At 49.0% G+C, this 16,736-nt stretch overlaps 3 protein-coding genes across 5 annotated transcripts; 1 reads left to right on the top strand and 2 right to left on the bottom strand.

The window, feature by feature from the left end:
- Positions 1-574: 574 nt before the first annotated feature.
- Positions 575-2,893, bottom strand: RITA1 (RBPJ interacting and tubulin associated 1). Of its 2 annotated transcripts, XM_042441516.1 has the most exons (3): positions 2,748-2,893; positions 1,789-2,110; positions 575-1,125 (listed from the first exon to the last, which is right to left on the bottom strand). In XM_042441516.1, exons 2-3 carry the CDS (start codon positions 2,073-2,075, stop codon positions 591-593), a joined length of 822 nt encoding a protein of 273 aa, XP_042297450.1. In that variant the 5' UTR covers positions 2,076-2,110; positions 2,748-2,893; the 3' UTR covers positions 575-590. The 2 variants fall into 2 exon arrangements, with proteins under 2 accessions (XP_042297450.1, XP_042297449.1); XM_042441515.1 differs by lacking the exon at positions 2,748-2,893 and having other exon boundaries at positions 1,789-2,535.
- A 342-nt stretch (positions 2,894-3,235) lies between these two features.
- On the top strand, positions 3,236-12,379 carry DDX54 (DEAD-box helicase 54). Its single transcript, XM_042441488.1, has 20 exons — positions 3,236-3,381; positions 3,750-3,876; positions 4,188-4,258; positions 4,511-4,699; positions 5,008-5,057; positions 5,320-5,361; positions 5,571-5,666; positions 6,310-6,431; positions 6,664-6,725; positions 7,151-7,282; positions 7,603-7,813; positions 8,081-8,215; positions 8,385-8,606; positions 8,783-8,856; positions 9,397-9,597; positions 9,827-9,972; positions 10,396-10,509; positions 10,705-10,809; positions 11,199-11,296; positions 12,043-12,379. Exons 1-20 carry the CDS (start codon positions 3,301-3,303, stop codon positions 12,282-12,284), a joined length of 2,520 nt encoding a protein of 839 aa, XP_042297422.1. The 5' UTR covers positions 3,236-3,300; the 3' UTR covers positions 12,285-12,379.
- CFAP73 (cilia and flagella associated protein 73) lies at positions 9,447-16,580 on the bottom strand. Of its 2 annotated transcripts, none has more exons than XM_042441511.1 (8): positions 16,433-16,580; positions 15,325-15,430; positions 14,828-14,932; positions 14,031-14,231; positions 13,485-13,706; positions 12,957-13,115; positions 12,640-12,777; positions 9,447-9,570 (listed from the first exon to the last, which is right to left on the bottom strand). In XM_042441511.1, the coding sequence occupies exons 1-7, from the start codon at positions 16,489-16,491 to the stop codon at positions 12,658-12,660; spliced, it is 972 nt and encodes a 323-aa protein (XP_042297445.1). In that variant the 5' UTR covers positions 16,492-16,580; the 3' UTR covers positions 9,447-9,570; positions 12,640-12,657. The 2 variants fall into 2 exon arrangements, with proteins under 2 accessions (XP_042297445.1, XP_042297446.1); XM_042441512.1 differs by having other exon boundaries at positions 15,325-15,494; positions 16,433-16,527.
- Positions 16,581-16,736: the final 156 nt, after the last annotated feature.

Here is a 16,736-nt window from a genome sequence, read left to right as displayed (position 1 = left end):
CTCCCAACAGGGCAGGGGCACAGCCTGGAAAAGTAATGTTTTAGGAAGACAACTCCTGGGATAGATGGCTAGTCCAAGATAGTAACATGGTACATTTGCACCAAGAACAGCATTTTGTGTACGTTAAATTATATTTCTCTGCAGAAATATAATTTAATGTGAATTTATGCATGCACTGTTTACAGTGCAAATATACCATGTGCAAATCAAATGTTGTGCAGAAGTCTCCCAAACTGCAGATAGCTTGAAATATTCAAAGACATTTTTAAGCGGGAAGAAAAGTACTAAAATCGTCACCTCCTTTCAGAACCAAGAATTACATCCTTGCTGCCTTCCGTAAGACAGCGCCAGCTAGTTTATGTGGTATCAAACTGTTCTAATTCCATAGTATGGATACACCCTTGTACCCCTGACGTCACACACACCAAAGAAAGAGGGTAAAGTTTGCTGTGGTCAACAGTCCTAACCCCCACTTCCCAGCAAAGGGTCTATAATGAATCTGAACAACCTAACGGGAATGGCAGCCAGTACATTTACTCTATACAGACTCCCCAGTATTTGGTGGCCATTTTGCTAGCGGAAAAGAATCTTTATTTCCAAGGAGGTTTGGGTTTACAGGAGTTGGTTGATCTCATTGCCCTGGTAGACAGTGTTCCAGATAAACCCTGTGGAGATGGTCTGCCCAGAGACCCTGTGGCAGTCACCGGAAGGGGACTATCCTGCTGTGTACCTCTCCTTGGCTTATTCACCAGTGTCTGAAACCGATCCGAAGTACTACACAACCTGGTAAGGGAATGAGAACGTCCTCTTCCCAAGGCATCCTGGGCGATCATGTCTGAACAACTCCCGCGGGGTTTCCAACAAGAGTCTTCTCTTCTGTGCTGTGCATGGAATCTTTCTTTCCCCTGGGAGCTGGCCTTTTCCTGGTGGATGGCTTTCAGTGGGATCTCCTTTGGGTGCGAGGAAAGAACGAGACAGTCTCCCAGGGCCGACGGTGGAGTCAAAAGCAAAGGTCGGAGCTTGGCCACGTCGCTCCTTGTCATCCAGGGGGCTGCCCATCTCTGTTCCCCCGGTTTGGGTCCAAAGAGGGTCTCGTCACAATAGGACGGGGTGTGATTTTTCAGCCTTTGTCGAGAAATGAAAGGGAGAGAGAGGGAAAGCGATTGGGTTCTCCAAAATACAAAATGGCAACACCTAGAGACCTCATGGAGAAACTGTGCCAAATAGCATGAGCTCTAAAGTTAGAACTACGTATTATTTAATTTACTAGTCAAAGGCCCCATACAGACAGGCCAAAATAAAGCTGTTTCGGGTTACTTTGGAGGCACGCTGTTTCAATGATGCATGCGTCCTAAGAGTCCGGAAGCCGCGCCAAAGCCAAGATGCACACCTAAGGACTGGAGTGCAGCTTCCAGACTCTTAGGACGTATGCATCATTGAAACACCATACCTCCAAAGTGACCTGAAGCAGCTTTATTTTGGCCTGTCTGTATGGGGTCTATGCTCCCATTTTGCTACGGTTGGAAACCTATCGTACAAACCAAGGTTTCCACCTCTGAGGATTCCTTGCCTAAGAAAACCCTACGATGCCACAAGTCGACAGCCAAGTTGCAAGCCCAGGCGCCGACACCCAAGCAATTTGGAAAGGCCAAGGGCTGCAAAAAGAACCACAGGGCCACATATGGCCTGATGTTCACTTTTGTGCACCTCAGAACGATCTCACGAAAACTGTGCCACTTTGCCAGGGGATCTCGCTGTTGTCAACATCTCTCCCCAAACCTGACCTACCTGTATTTATTTCTCTTTCGTGGGGTGCCAGCTGATGGCAGGGCTTGGGAAGGACTGGAATCGACCTCCCTTGGCAACTTCCCTGGGCTCCACAAGAGAGGTCTCTGGGAACTGCTTTTCTTCTCTACCCAGGGCGGGTCGAATGCCACCGTCGCCGCAGCCTGGCGTCCCGTAGAGCTGCCAAAGAGGGACTCGTCCACGTAGGACGCTTTCGCCTTGACCCCGGAGCCTCTCGTCTTGCGTCGCAACTGGAGGGCCTGGACGCCCAGCACGGTCGAGGCCTTCATGGCGCCAAGTTGCCACGGTAGCACCAACTTCTCTCCTGCGCAAAGAAGAAAAAGGAGGGTGAATAAGGACCCAAACTGACGTGACGGCAGCCATATTTGCTGCGCCAAGAGATAACAGTATCTGGTCAGCAATAAGGTCCCAAACACACTGCAGAAATAATCCAGTTTGAGACTGCTTAGAACTGCCCTGGCTCAATGCTATAGGAACTAGTTTTGGGAGACATTGAGCCTTCCCTGTCAGAGAGCGCTGGGGCCGCAATCAACTACAGTTCCCAGGATTCCCTAGCACTGAGCCAGGGAATGGTTTAAGTGGATGATTTCTGCAGTGTGGTTTGGGACCGGAGGGTTCTTAAACATGCAGAGAAGGATTAGGACCTGAAGTGACCCATCTAAGGCTGCATCCACACTGGAGAAATAACCCAGTTTGGCCCCGCTTTAAGTTGCTGTCTGGCTCAAAGCTATGGCATTCTGGGAGTTGGAGTATGTTGTGGGGCCCAGAGCGGCCCCACAGCATACTCCAACTCCCAGAATGCCATAGCTTTGAGCCAGACAAGTTAAATCAGGGCCAAACTGGGTTATTTCTCCAGTGTGGATGCAGCCTCCGCTCTCTGAATTGTTTGTAGCTTGCTTCCCTGGGAACGGCTGGCAACTAAGGCCCCAGATCTGACCAACCTGCTCCCCTTCCGGCCCTGCTCGCCTCCTGGCCCCACCCTCAGCCCCTCGCTTCCGGTTCCGCTTCCTCTTGGGCAGCCCTTATGCCCATTGAAAGGCTTGGTCCACTGAGGTTGGCAGGGCAACCAGGAGCGCCCTCATCTCCCCCCCCCGTTTCCCTCCATTGTATCCTCAAATACAACCCGAGCCTCTTTGCGCTCCTCCCAGAATGCCCCGCTGGACAGCTTCAATGCCGCACACGACTAGAATGTCTTGCTCTATATTTTCATATCTCTATGGCCCACTATCTTAGAAGATCCGTGCGAGGCGGTATTCTATTATTTTTTATCTCTAGGTGTTCTAGTCGAGCGGTGAGTGACTGAGGAGCTAGCCATTCCAGGCGCGAGCGGCGCGGTCAAGGCGGGGCTTCGGGGATGCTCCGCCCAATCCCTGGATAGGTGAGCCCTTAAGCTCCGCCTCCGCGCTGCGCGCTGACCTCTCACCTCCACGTGGCCTTTTCAGCCACTTCCGGGGATTCTATCGCCGGCGAAGGAGAGGAAGGGTCCGGTCCCCGATGGCTCCCGCTCTGGCCTCCGGGAGAAGGCGGCAGAGAAAGCCGAAAAGGCAGCGGAGGTCGAAGGAGGAGGAGGCCCAGGTACTCTCCGGCCAAGGGATGATGGGAGTTGGAGTCCCTTGGCAGCCCCTGCTGAAAGAAGGCAGTCGGCACCGCTTTAAAGGACCCCCGGGGGCTCTTGGGATTTGTAGTTCGGATCTTTGTATAGCTTGTAAGCCACTTTAATAGGATTTTGATTATGATTAAGCTTTATTTCTATAGTGCTGTAAATTTACACAATCTTTTGGGGTCCCAATTGTGGGATTAAAAAGCAGGATTAAACATAAATATATTAATAATAATAATAATAATAATAATGTTAATGATGGCTGAATCCATGGCTGCAGACTCAGTGGATGCAGAGGGCTGGTTGTCCATTGAACATTCTGTTTTTCCCCTTGTGTTCCAAGGACTACGAGATGCCGGCGTCAACCTTCCCTGAATCCGAAGGCGCTTCGGACGTGGAGCCGGACACCCAGGAAATGGTTCGGGCCCAGAACAAGAAAAAGAAGAAGTCGGGAGGCTTTCAGTCCATGGGTGAGGAAGGAAGACCCCCCCATTGCGCCATTCCTTTCCCAGAGGACACAAAGCCCAGGGCATTTTGGGAAGCACAACATGGCAGCTGGCAGCAATGAAAGGAAACCTCAGGGCAGAGAGGCCACTGGCGCAGTGGGTTGTGACTTCAGCAGTTGCCCGAGATGGCTATTTCAGACTTGCCACCCTTCCCTGGGCATGTCCAAAGTTTAGACAGGATGGAGGCTATAGTCCAAAACATTTAGAAGGTACTGAATGAGCTTCGTGTGCCTTAAAGATGGTAAGGAGCCTCGCTGTGCTGTTTTCTCTTTCAGGCCTGAGCTACCCGGTTTTCAAAGGGGTTATGAAAAAGGGATACAAGATACCTACTCCCATCCAGAGGAAGGTGAGAACACGGGATCTCAATAGGGGCCCTATTAGAGGAGACCAACAAGAACCCTATTGTGTCTTTTCCAGAGCTTGGAAATGTTGCACCACCGTCCCCTCTCCTTAAACTCTACAGATTCAAATGGTGAAAGGCTGAATAAACTGACTGGGTTGGAAATATCCTAAGCGCTTGTCCACTTAGTGGCAATGTAACTTTCAGCTGGGCTTGCTAGTTTTAACTCTCGCACGGTGGACTTGGCTGGTTTTGCAGACCATTCCTGTGATCTTGGATGGCAAAGATGTGGTTGCGATGGCGAGGACAGGGAGTGGAAAGACGGCCTGCTTCCTCATCCCCATGTTTGAGAAGCTGAAGGCGCACAGTGCCAAAACCGGAGCGCGTGCCCTCATCTTATCGCCCACCCGGGAGCTTGCCTTGCAGACCCTCAAGTTCACCAAGGAGGTACATCCAAAGGATGGGGGGGAATATGGGCCTGAAGAAATATTGATGCCAATACTGATGCTTTCCAAGGCTGTGGAGTGCTGCACATCATGTACAGATGACTAGCAGAAGATGCTACCACAATATTTAAGTATGGGCAAAGCAGCACTTGGGGAAGCATTTAATGGGATAATGTTTAATACATACCCAGCATGTCAAGATTTACTGCACTGGTGATTGCATTTTGTTATGTTGGTTTGTTCTGTATGTTCATTTATAAAGTAATAAGATATAGACCCTTGGCCTTAATTCTCCTTTTTCTTCTGCAGCTTGGCCGATTCACTGGCTTGAAAACTGCCCTCATCCTGGGAGGAGACAAGTAAGTTTTCTTTGAGAAGGAGACTGTGTTGCCTGCCGTGTGATGTGGAACATTACCTCCCATCATCCCTCACTATTAGTTGTGCTGGGTGAGGTGTAGTGGGAGTTGTAGTCCCAACAGTATCTGCGGGGGGAGGGGGCAGAGGTTGCCTGCTCCTTTCTGAAAACGTTACTATCTGAACACATGGAAGTTTTGGCAGGGATGCAGGGAGAGGAGTCCTTTTCTGTCCCTCAACTTCTTAGATGTGTTCCTTCTCTTCTAGGATGGAAGACCAGTTCGCTGCTCTACATGAAAACCCTGATATGTAAGTCAAGCCAGTGAGTTCTGGGTTCAGGTGGGGGAGGCTTTGGGCAGGGATTGCTTGTCCAGGGCCTAGGCAGTGTTCGGAAACAGCATTCTTTGCAACCTGCCCTCTCTTGAAACCTCCCTTGGAATAGTCCTCCCTTTATCTGTTATCTTACTCTCTGGACGACCCCCTGGATGACAGTCATTATGTGTGGGCTTCCTCCCCAGAATCATTGCCACGCCTGGCCGTCTGATGCATGTGGCTGTGGAAATGAAGCTGAAGCTGCAGAGTGTGGAATACGTAGTATTTGACGAAGCAGACAGGTTAGTTTTGGTCTCTGCTGAGTTAGTGGCTGCTTGCTTTTCTTCTGTTGGCATAGGATGGTGATCTGGCCAGGATATTTTGGTTCTTTCGTATGGGAATCATGGAAAAGGAAGACCTTGGGAGGGAGAACCTATGGGTTATTGACAGAACACAAGCTTTGTACGCTGAAGGTCCAAGGCTGAATCTCCCAACACCTCCATTTAAAAAGATGATTGGGTGAGATAGAATTGACAAAGACCTTTGCCTAAGGCCCCAGAAGACATTCTGTCAACCTTTGGTCCTTCAGATTGTTTGGACTTCAAGTGCCAGAAGTCAATTTTGCAGGATGCTGGGAGTTAAAATCCCAAACTTCTAGAGGATAAGAGGTTGGATTGGGCAACCAGATCTTGTTGGATTGCAACTCCCAGCAGCCTTAGCCGGTGGTGAGGAATGCTGAGAGTTTCAATCCAAAGGCATCAGGAGGACCCCTGCTCCAAGGAGAGGGGAGGGAAAAATCTGGGAGACTTCTTATAGGAATGGCGGGGGGGACTCATGGCTTGATTTTTCATATAGCCCCAAGGTGAGGGGGGAAAAACCACCTTTTCTCTCTTCCTGCCTGCTCTATTGGTTTGCTGGACTTCTTGTTCTACTTACTCCCACCAGGCTCTTTGAGATGGGCTTTGCAGAGCATCTGAAGGAGATCATCTCAAGGCTGCCTGAGAGCCGCCAGACAGTGCTCTTCTCAGCCACCTTGCCGAAACTCCTTGTGGAATTTGCCCGAGCCGGTAAGCTTGAACATACTCTTCCACCCCCTTTCCTTTATACCAGAGTGTGAAAAGGTATTTTCATGTAGAATTCCCTAGATCTCTCTCTGGTTCTGCTGGCTGGGGGATTTTAGGAGCCATAGCCCCCCAAAAGTAATATTTCCAAGCTCACTTGAATCTCTTTACATCACTCCCAGGTGCTTCCCTCATATGACACGTACACTCATGTTTTTCCCCCCTTTACCCATCTCAGGCCTTACAGAACCAGTGCTGATCCGTCTGGATGTGGAGTCCAAACTCAGTGAACAGCTCAAGGTGGGGGAAGTTGCTCAGTCCTTGGGAGATGATGGTGAGGACCATCTTTACCATTATGGAGAGCCAGGCCAAACCCAGGGCAGCACATCTTGGCAGGGGCAAACATTAGCAACCTCTTGATTATTCCTCCTGTTGTTCTCCATGGGAAGACATAGTCTGTCTTGTGCTCCCAAACTAGCTCACTCTTCAGGTGTGGTGAAAGCCCTGTAGTTCCCAAATATTAGGTGAAACAAGCATTAGCTCTATGTAGCTTGATGCCTCCATTGCAGGCGGTTCATTGTGAGATTGCAGACAATGGGAGCTGTAATCCAACATCTCGGGAGAGGGGTAGCTTAGCGGAATTGGGTTGAAACCTTTCTGGGCAGGGAGAGCACCTAACATGCACTACAACTACTGAGCACATCTCATGTCCAATAACCCCCCAGCTCTCCTTCTATCACGTTCGTGCCGATGACAAGCCAGCCCTCTTGCTATATCTATTGAGGACAGTTGTGAGACCCCAGGACCAGACGATTGTGTTCGTAGCCACAAAGCACCACACAGAGTATCTGAAAGAGGTATGTATGTATGTGAAGATTCCTGAGGATAAGCCACCTTGGATCTCATTTTGGGAGAAATGCAATCAATATAAATTAGGGTTCATCTCCATTATTTCAGGATTAATTGCATAGGATTGGAGGAATTTACTTTGGATTGTTTTTATCCGTGAGGGCTAGAAACTTATGCCTTAGAAAAAAGATATGGGGAAAGTGAAAAAGAACATTCCCAGCCCAGTCCTGTGATGATTCCCATGCAAGCCTAGGGAATGTGAGCTGTACTTCACTTTTGTTATGGTGCATTGAAGTCTGGTCTGTTCAATTTATTTATGCTTTTGCAGTTGTTAACAGCGCAGGGTGTGGACTGCACTCATGTGTACAGCTCTCTGGACCAGACGGCTCGCAAGATCAATATTGGCAAGTTCACCCATGGCAAATGCTCTGTGCTGATCGTCACAGACTTGGCTGCCCGTGGGATTGACATCCCCTTGTTGGACAATGTGATCAACTACAGCTTTCCAGCTAAGCCCAAGCTCTTCCTGCATCGTGTTGGTGAGTTCTTGAGGTCTAGTACCTTGCATAGCTTAACCTAGCAAACTGATATGTGTTGACCTACAAAACTCCTGTTTCTTCAAAACCCATCAGTTCTGTATCCCTCTCTCCTAGTCAAGGACAATTTTTTTTTTGTATGCAGACTGGTGCCTGTTCGCATGCATTTCCTGTTGCACATGAACTGGCCCTAGCATTGTATTTTTCTCACAGCTCTGGTGGGTCTGTATGAAACTGATGCTGACATTTCTTCTCTTTCCTGTTTTTTAGGTAGAGTGGCCCGAGCTGGCAGGAGTGGAACAGCCTATTCCCTTGTGGCACCGGATGAGACCCCCTATGTTTTTGACTTGCACCTGTTTCTAGGTCGGCCACTGGTCCTGGCTAGTCCCCACGAAAAGCCCACAGGTAAGCCATCTGGGGTCTGCAGAGTGGCAGCAGAACAGATTCCATATTTTGAGATAGAGGGTATTTTCATTGAATTTATTGTCCAATATTATTGTAAGTCTCCTTGAGTTCTGTTATGGGGTTGAACCAAATTCAATGAAACCTCCTGCTCTTCTGTCCTCCATTTTAGATACAGACGGCATGTTTGGCCGCGTCCCCCAGAGCATCATTGATGATGAGGAGAGCTTGCTGCAGACAGACCATGAGCGCTCCCTGGATCTTCAGAACCTCCGCCGTGTCGCCGACAATGCCCAGAAGCAGTACCAGAAGTCACGGCCAGCTCCATCGGCGGAATCCATCAAAAGGGTCAAGGGAATGGACTTCAGCCTCCTGGGCATTCACCCTTTGTTCAGTGAGTATTGTCTTGACTGAGCAAAGTAGACAGGAGGGGTGATAAAAGGGTTCCCATCTTCTTACTTGGTATCATGACTGAGCAGGGATTCAAACCTGGGTTTCCCAAGTCCTAACCTGACACATGTTCCCCTTTGCTGAATGATTTGTCTCTCTTTTTTATTTGTGTCTTGTAAGGTTCACGCTTTGAGGGTGATGAGATAGAGCGGCTGAAGTTTGTGGACAGCATCAAAACGTACCGTTCCAGGGCAGTAAGTGTAGTTACAATTTACATTTGTGTCCTGTTTTTCCACCAGTGAACTTAGGCTAGTGTATGTGCTTCTCTATCTTCCCACTTTATCCTCACAATAACAACCCTATGTGGGATGTCTGCTTGAGAGAAAAAGGTGGGTGGGGTGGTAAAGTCACCCTGTGGATAGTATGGCTCCTCAGTGAGGACTAGAACTTGGATCCCTCAAGTCCCCATCTAGCATTCTAACCTGGGGTGGATAACTGTGTTGGGGGCCAGGGACAAATTTACCCCCAGATCCCACATACACAGCAAGCTCAAAATACCTGTTTTCTTCTCCATCTTCCTCAAAATGACCACAGGAAATGATGTTGCCATTTTGAGAAGGACGGCAAAAGAAAACTGAAGTCTGAGTCAGTCCATTTCTACAGCTCCAGTTCCACCCAAAATTGCTTCCACGTTCACTGCCCTGCCTCTTTCCAGTTCTGTAAAGAGCAAGGGAAGGGAGTGAATTCCTCAGCTTGTCCCACACAAATGTTCACGAGCTGTTGTTTTTTATTAGACCATCTTTGAAATCAACGCCACCAACAAGACTTTGGCCAGTGATGTTATGCGTGCCAAACGGATCCGGGACCGGCAGCTTATTGATCGTCACCAGCGGAAACAGCAGGAAAGGCTATCTTTGGTGGCAGCAACGGCAGCAGCAAAAGCCCCAGCTCCTGGCACTCAAGAAGTCCTGGAGGAAGGAGAAGAACAAATTCGGGTAAGGTTTGAAGCATGTGTGCTTATTCTTCTATCATGTCCCTTCAGATATTCAAAGAGGGCTGTCATGTCACCTCTCAGTCAGCTTTTCTCATAGAACAACCAACCCACTGTGTGTTGGCGATCCAACTTCCAAGGTGTATGTTAGGACATTGGAAGGGCCTTGTGACTTTGGCACTGTTAGTTTACCTTCCAGGGTTCACTAACCTGTCTTAACGTTTCTCTCCCAGGAGGTCTTCTCCAGTGTGGTAGGAAGAAAACGGAAGCAGCACCCAGCAAGGAAGGGTACCGAACAGCAGGAACAGCAGCTGTCAATGCAGCAGGACAAAGAATTCTACATCCCCTACCGGCCAAAGGATTTTGACTCTGAGCGTGGGTAAGTGATAGGAGGTGGTCAGGAAGGGTTTACGCCTGAACCTGAGCAGAAGGGGCCCTACTCAGTGGTGGAACACAGACTTTGCACAGAAGATCCCAGGTCCAGTTCCTAGCTCCTCCTGTTACAAAATCTTCCCCAAAACCTGAAGAGTCGCTGCCAATCAAAAGAGGCAAATAGCATGGCTTGATGTAAAATAGCTTTCTTTTTACTGGAGATCCCAAAACAAACAGATGGAACGTAGACTTAGCATACAGAAAGTCCCAGGCTCATTGCCTAGTTTTTCTCATTGAAGAATAGCAATGGGAAAGACTCCCTTCTTGAGAACATGGCAAACTGCTATCAGTCAGGCCAGACAAAACTATGTGTGGCCTGGTACAAGGCAGCTTCCTTTCTTCTCACTACCTGTCCTCCTTTGACCTCCAGACTGTGTGTTGGTGGGGAAGGCAGTGCTTTTGAGCAGCAAGCTTCAGGTGCAGTCCTTGATCTGATGGGCGATGAGAATGAGAACATGAACAAGAACAAGAAACTCCTGAAATGGTGAGTACTTACTGTAAATAGTCTTTCTTTCCCTTCCTTCCTTCTTGTGGGGAGAAGGCACACTCTGGTCCTGACGCATTAGTTTCAAAAACCTTTTCACTTAATCAAGGGTACTTTAATGGAGAGTACTGGGTCCTCCGTGTTTGGCAAAATGGGAGATCTAACACATTGTGGTACACTGTTGTCATGTTCCAGGGATCGGAAAAGGAAGCGATTTGTGGGGCAGACTGGCCAGGAGGATAAGAAGAAGATCCGCACTGAGAGTGGGGCATATATTAGCAGCTCCTACAAAAGGAACCTGTATCCTTCCAGTTCTGCTGGGTGTGGCAGTGAGCAGCCAAGGAGCATATCTTCTGCTTAATCTAGGTTCAGCACCTTGAATCCAAGCCAGATGTATACTGACAACCAGTGCAGCTCCCTTAAGGCTCTGTAGAGTAGCCATCAAATGATCTGCCAAAACCTAGAAATGGTTTTCAGGGTCCCTTCTCATGGCAATAATGTACACTTCCTAACAGATGGAAGTTCTGGTTGGTGCTGTTGCCAAGACTGAGACCAGTCTCATCTCCATGCCTTTTCAGCCTACTCCGAGAGAGAGGGTGGGAGGGTACCCTGGCAAGTTAAAAAGCAATGCTACCAGGGTTTCCCTGGAAAGATGGGATTGTTGGCCTTCCTGACCATGCTTGCCCCAGCTATGAGAAATGGAAAAAGAGGAACAAGATCGATGAGCAAGACTCTGACTTGGAGGCTGAAGGCGAGCGCCGAGCAGGGAAGAAATGGAAAGGGAGAGGTGAGTGTGAGCACAAGTGAGGAATTGCTATCTATAGCTTGAAGAGCAGATGTCAACACTCAAGAAAAGGCCTTAGTTCATCCAGCTTTTCCTCTTGCAAGTTGGGATGAGGGAGAAAGTTGTCTGGTTCATCCCAAAATGCTGCGTAATTCAAAGCACCTGAACAAATATATGAACCAAATCATTGTTTTATCCCTTGGTGTTCATTCTGCTCTGAATTTTGCACTACTAAAATAGCATATAGTGCCATTTTAAATTGTCTGCACCGAAAGGCATGTACACAGGACAGAAGCTTAAAATGCATTATTCAGAGGAAAATCGATGGCAACATGCACAAAGACAAATGTTAATTTGGATTGGTTTTCCTTGTTCCTTGTTCTATTCCTTGTTAAAGGTTCATGGAGATCATTGTAGTGGGAAGTGGACAGAGGTGCTAAAAGTGTCCTCAATATCCAGCCAAGGCTGGCATGAAGGTGCTGTGCCAGCGTCTTGTGCATCAATGATTCTGGAGCAGGCTGTTTGAGGAATGCTGCCTAGGCCATGGTTGGGGATGCTGGCCATCCAGATGTTGTTGGACTCTAGGTCCCATCAGCAGTGGCTCATAAATCTGGTGAGCCACAGGCTCGCCACATCTGGTCTGGAAACCCTCTCCCTGCATGTTCTCCAAAGGCTAGGACTGACCCAATAGAAAGAGAAGACACATTTGCAACTCCATCCTGATCCTTTCTTTTTTCCCCCCATCAAAGGTGCCCATCCAACGCCATCTCCCCATGGCAGCCGCGGCCCCCAGCAAGGAAAGGTCCGCTCTGAGCTGAAAACCAAGCAGCAGATCTTCAAGGAGAGGAGGAAGAAGGCCAAGCAGCACTTCTTGCAGTCAGGAGGCATGAAACGCCTGAAGTCCCGCAACCGCCAGCATCTGCAAGAGCTACGCCGCTCAGCTTTTGGGCGCGGAACAGCCAAAAAGGGCAAGATGCGGAAACGGATGTAGGCGTGTGATGCCAGCAGGGTGAGCTTTCAATACTCACCTCAGTTACTGACTCTGTAAGCTTTGGAGTGAAAAATTAAAACTATTTTTTCCCACCATTGTACTTCTGGCTAGTAGTGTCTCTCAAAGGGCTTCTGTCCATTCATGAGGGCTAGGAACTTGGGAGCTATTTTCAAAAATAGCTGAAAACCCCAGGAGATACGTTTTCTGGCAATTCTGTGGCTCTGTAGAATTAAAGCTGATCTTCATCCTCCTTCCTGGCCCCATAAGTTGGCAAAGGGAGTGCCACAACTGCCTGCTGCCAAGATAAGTTGGTGCCATTGAGAATTACAGAAGCAGCGGATGTTATCAAACTCACCTTGGATGCCAGATGTGGCTAGCGGGACTCCAATTCAGACTGAGACGCTGTCACAGGCTCGGGCTGTGAAACTGGTGTGGGTTCGCTTTTGCGGAAATTGGCCAAAATGTCAGTTAAGTCTCCAATGCAGAGTTGGACCTAGTGGAATCCAGGAAAAAGATCTCTGTCAAGCAGTTGTGGATGAGGACCCAGGCCTGAAGCCAAGTTGATCTGAGTATATATATCAGGGGTAGCCATGTTGCTCTCGAGCCAGGGCCCTGGCAGCTACCCACAGATAGCGCCTACGGGCATTTAGGTAAAGCACTATTAATACTGACCACATCGAGCTGGGCTTCCGTGTCATCCGGGGGGACATCGGCGGGCAGCTTCCTATACTTGGCAACCATCTGGAAGAGGTTCAAGATGGCCAGCTTGACCTTCCCAAGCTCCAAGGTCTTGTTGGCGGCTGTGTTCTGAATGCAGATCCAGTTCGACTCCTGAAAGCAGGATGACAGAGTGTCATGGTGAGGTTACGCCCCATGCAGACCTCTTGCAAGGGTTTAGCTATGCAATTAGATACCTAATTGCATGGAGAGCAAAGACCAAAAACTCCATCAAAGTTTTGTTCAGGTCAGGGATGGTAAATTCGGTGGCCCTCCAGATGTGACTGGACTGCAACTCCCATTGTTCCTCACTGCCAGGGCTAGGTTGGCTCAGACTGGTGGGAGATGCAATCTCACATAAGGATGCTCGCCACTGATCTTTGCTGCTTCCACAGACCTCTTTGTGAGTCCCACAGCCTGTTGCAGAACCCCAGCCTCCACCTCACACTTTAGGGCCAACTCGCCAGGTTACCATTTTCTTACCAATTCCAACACTTTGGTCCGGATCTGATCCAACTGAGACTGCAGCTCTGCCACTTGGTTGTTTTGCTGCAGTATCTGGTTGCTGCTCTCCTCTATGTACTGCTGCAGGCAGGCATGTTCCTCTTCCACAGCTTCACGGGCAACAAGCTCTCTCTGTGCCAAGGTGGCCTGGGTGGCCATCAGCGTCTGGAAACGGGCAATGAGGTCCGGGATGTCCTCAAACTGTAGCGGGGGAGCGGGATTGGAAAAGGGGTATAGGACCAAAATCAAATCTAGTATCAGACCTAGAAGGGGCTGCAAAGGCAATCTAGTCTAACCCTGCTACCATGCAGGAATCCACAACTAAAGCATTCCCAAGAGGTTCCATCCAACCTCTATTTCAAGATCATAGCTGCCTAGAGTCCCTGTACTGGGAGGAAGATGGGATGATGATGATGATGATGATGATGATAGCTCCAATGAAGCATAATCCACCACCACCTGAGACAGTTCTGCAAAATCCCTATCCTGGGATTGTCTACCTTGCCTCCCTCCTTATCTTCTCACCTGCCCGGTCTTTTCCAGAACCTTTTGCAGGTACTCGGGGAAGGCCTTGTGAGCTGCCAGGCGGTGCTGCAGTTTCTCCCTTGCCGTCACCAGCCGGGCAATTTCTGCTTGGAGGCGCTCAGCTTCTGCTCCTCTCTGGGCCGCTTGGAGCTGCTCTTGGCTGGCCTTGCGCAGTGCCCGGCTCCGCTTGGCATCGCTCTCCTACGGGAAAGGGCCCGATCTGTCATGCGCTCCCACATCCCCGATTTGGCAGAGAGAGCCCCGACTCATCCTCTGCCGTCCCACTTTTCCAGCTGCTTTTCAAATGTCCCAGTTTCTCTCTCCTCCTCCCACTTTCCCCCTTTTTATCCTCAGCTGACTTTAGTGGCTGCAAATGGTGTTCAAAGCAGGGGAAAAAAAGGTAAAACTCTGTACATAAGGCATCATCATCCTTGGATTTTCTCTAATAAAAAGTATGAGGGATGGCTACCACTAGCTTCAGGGACTTTTTGCAAGGCCTACACCAAGGTAGACCAATGTTGAAGGCCTATTAGCTGCCCAAGGATGCTAGATGATGATATTTATTGACTAGATTTGGATTAAGTGATTTGAATTGATTTAAATCCCTCCGCACCATAGTTTATGGAGACATTAAAACACATTAATTTATGGAAGACTGGTACTGTATGAAAACGTTCTGTAGAATGAAGAATAAACTCCAACCCAAAATGAAAACAGAGGTATAAGATAAGCCTTCCTTGGGACATAAGGTCCACCGCCATCCCACCCTCGATGGCCTCATCTCAGACGTTAAGGACCTTCAGAAACTTGTCAAACTTCAAGATGGCCTGTTTGAGTTGTCCCTCTTTGCGTTCCAGCTCCTCCCGTCGCTCCTGAAGTTCTTCCATCTTCCCCTGAAACTCCTGCAAGGGGGCAAGAAAACATGCACTGAGGAGGGAATGAGGAAGATAAGTACATTCGACAAAGCGCAACACAACAGTCACTTTATTGGACACATTTTTTTGTGTGGCCAACTTTTCCACCTCTCTCAGTAACAGTGCTTCCAAGGCTAACAGATCACTCTTCTAGATCAGGCAGTGTGTTCTACTGCTAGTTGCGGAGCATCCCCACTCTTGGTTTACACTTCCCTTTGGTTTCTCGGATCTTGTGGTAGTAATACAGTATACACACACACACACACACACACAATACATATGTAATAATTTTAAAAAATCAGAAATACAAAAATTATTAACCACTTCCTTACCGGCATGCACACACATATGTACACACCTCTCAGAACGGCCAGCATTACCTCTTTCTTTGCAACCAGAGCCTGTTCCACTGCAGCCAGTTCTCGCCGTTTCTCCAAGAGGAGGCAAGCAGAGGGAAGAAAGTCATCCTCTTTTTCAGGGATTTTCCTGGAGCAAACCAGCAACCGCATGCAACATCAACTTTAGCGCTTCGCTCATGCAACATCACTCCCTGCGTCAAATCGGGGTTGTGCAAGATTTAAATCCATAAACTACTATATTGGTCTCGACATGGGGTGTATCTATATCAGTCGTTCCCAAACTTTGGTCTTCCAGGTGTTTTGCACTTCAGCTCCCAGAATTCCAGACTGTTCACCAAACTGGCTGGAGCTCTCTTTCTCTCTCTCTCTCTCTCTCTCCAGGGCAGAACACTAGGCCTTTCAAAAAGCTCCAAGTCCCAAGATCCCAGAGAAAAAAGCTAAAGAGGGATCGGCCTGCTTTAATCATGCAGTATGGATGCCTTGCTGCTTTGCCAAAGTCGTCTTTAGCAAAGGACAGTACTTGCCCATAGGGAAACCATACATGCCCTTAGGGAATCTCTTGCCCATAGAAAATCATTGGAGAATATTTGCCCATAGGGAATCATTGGAGAATGCTTGGACATAGGGAAACAGGGGAAGATTTGCCCAAAGAGAATCATTGGGGAATCCTTCCCCATAGGGATACATTGGGGAATACTTGGCCATAGGGAATCATTGGGGAAGACTTGCCCATAGGGAAACATAGGGGAGTAGTTGCCCACAGAAAATCATTGGGGAATGCTTGCCCAGAGGGATACATCGAAGAATACTTGCTCCTAGGGAAACATAGGGGCCATTACGTATTCAATGTTTCCCTATGGGCAAGCATTCTGCAATGACTCTCTGGGCAAGTATGGTTTCCCTATGGGCAAGTCCTGTCATTTGTTTCAGTAGGCCCCTTCTTTCGCCCCGATCTAGAGATGCCCAGGTGGCATGGGGGGACTTTTCTGCATGCAAAGGCCTCCCAACTTTCTGCAAACTTGGTGTTGCTCTCTTTTATGCCTCCCCTTTGCAATACATGCATTTATTTCAATGGGGTTCTCCAAGGGGGGGTGCCTCCTTGCTCTTCCCTCCCTGCTCCCAAACTTACATCAGGGGTAGTTTGTCCCGATAAACCCCTCGCACCCGCTCCGCCAGATCCGAAGCCATCGGCGCCGGATCTCGAGCTCCAAAAGTGACTCCGAAACGAAGCCTGCAAAAGCTGGAGAGTTTGCAAAGGGCTCAGAGAGGCGCGAGCCCCCCCCCCCCCCCCCGCATCCGTTGTCAAGGCCACGGCCAGCACAACGTTCTGTTACCATGGTCACGAGCCCGGAGGCTTCCTCATCTCCCCGCCTGCCCCCAGAAGGAGCCTTCCCCGCTTGGAAAGCGTCCGCGCTGTGGAAATAATCCGGGTT

This window comes from Sceloporus undulatus, chromosome 10 (assembly GCF_019175285.1).
Source record: "Sceloporus undulatus isolate JIND9_A2432 ecotype Alabama chromosome 10, SceUnd_v1.1, whole genome shotgun sequence".
NCBI classification, from domain to species: Eukaryota; Metazoa; Chordata; class Lepidosauria; order Squamata; family Phrynosomatidae; genus Sceloporus; species Sceloporus undulatus.
Note: the sequence above shows the minus strand (reverse complement) of the source record. Positions and strands in the feature narration are given on the sequence as shown.

Bases quoted from the DNA above. Each gene is read 5' to 3' on its own strand.
- RITA1 (XM_042441516.1), bottom strand. From the start codon at position 2,075: ATGAAGGCCTCGACCGTGCTGGGCGTCCAGGCCCTCCAGTTGCGACGC. The intron at 1,126-1,788 runs GTAGGTCAGGTT...TTCTCGACAAAG, and splicing joins CGAAAGAGAAATAAATACAG to GCTGAAAAATCACACCCCGT.
- CFAP73 (XM_042441511.1), bottom strand. From the start codon at position 16,491: ATGGCTTCGGATCTGGCGGAGCGGGTGCGAGGGGTTTATCGGGACAAA. The intron at 14,232-14,827 runs GTCCTTAACGTC...CCTTTCCCGTAG, and splicing joins AGTTTGACAAGTTTCTGAAG to GAGAGCGATGCCAAGCGGAG. The intron at 13,116-13,484 runs GTAAGAAAATGG...TCCTGCTTTCAG, and splicing joins GGACCAAAGTGTTGGAATTG to GAGTCGAACTGGATCTGCAT.
- DDX54 (XM_042441488.1), top strand. From the start codon at position 3,301: ATGGCTCCCGCTCTGGCCTCCGGGAGAAGGCGGCAGAGAAAGCCGAAA. The intron at 4,259-4,510 runs GTGAGAACACGG...CTGGTTTTGCAG, and splicing joins CTACTCCCATCCAGAGGAAG to ACCATTCCTGTGATCTTGGA. The intron at 11,297-12,042 runs GTGAGTGTGAGC...CCCCCATCAAAG, and splicing joins GAAGAAATGGAAAGGGAGAG to GTGCCCATCCAACGCCATCT.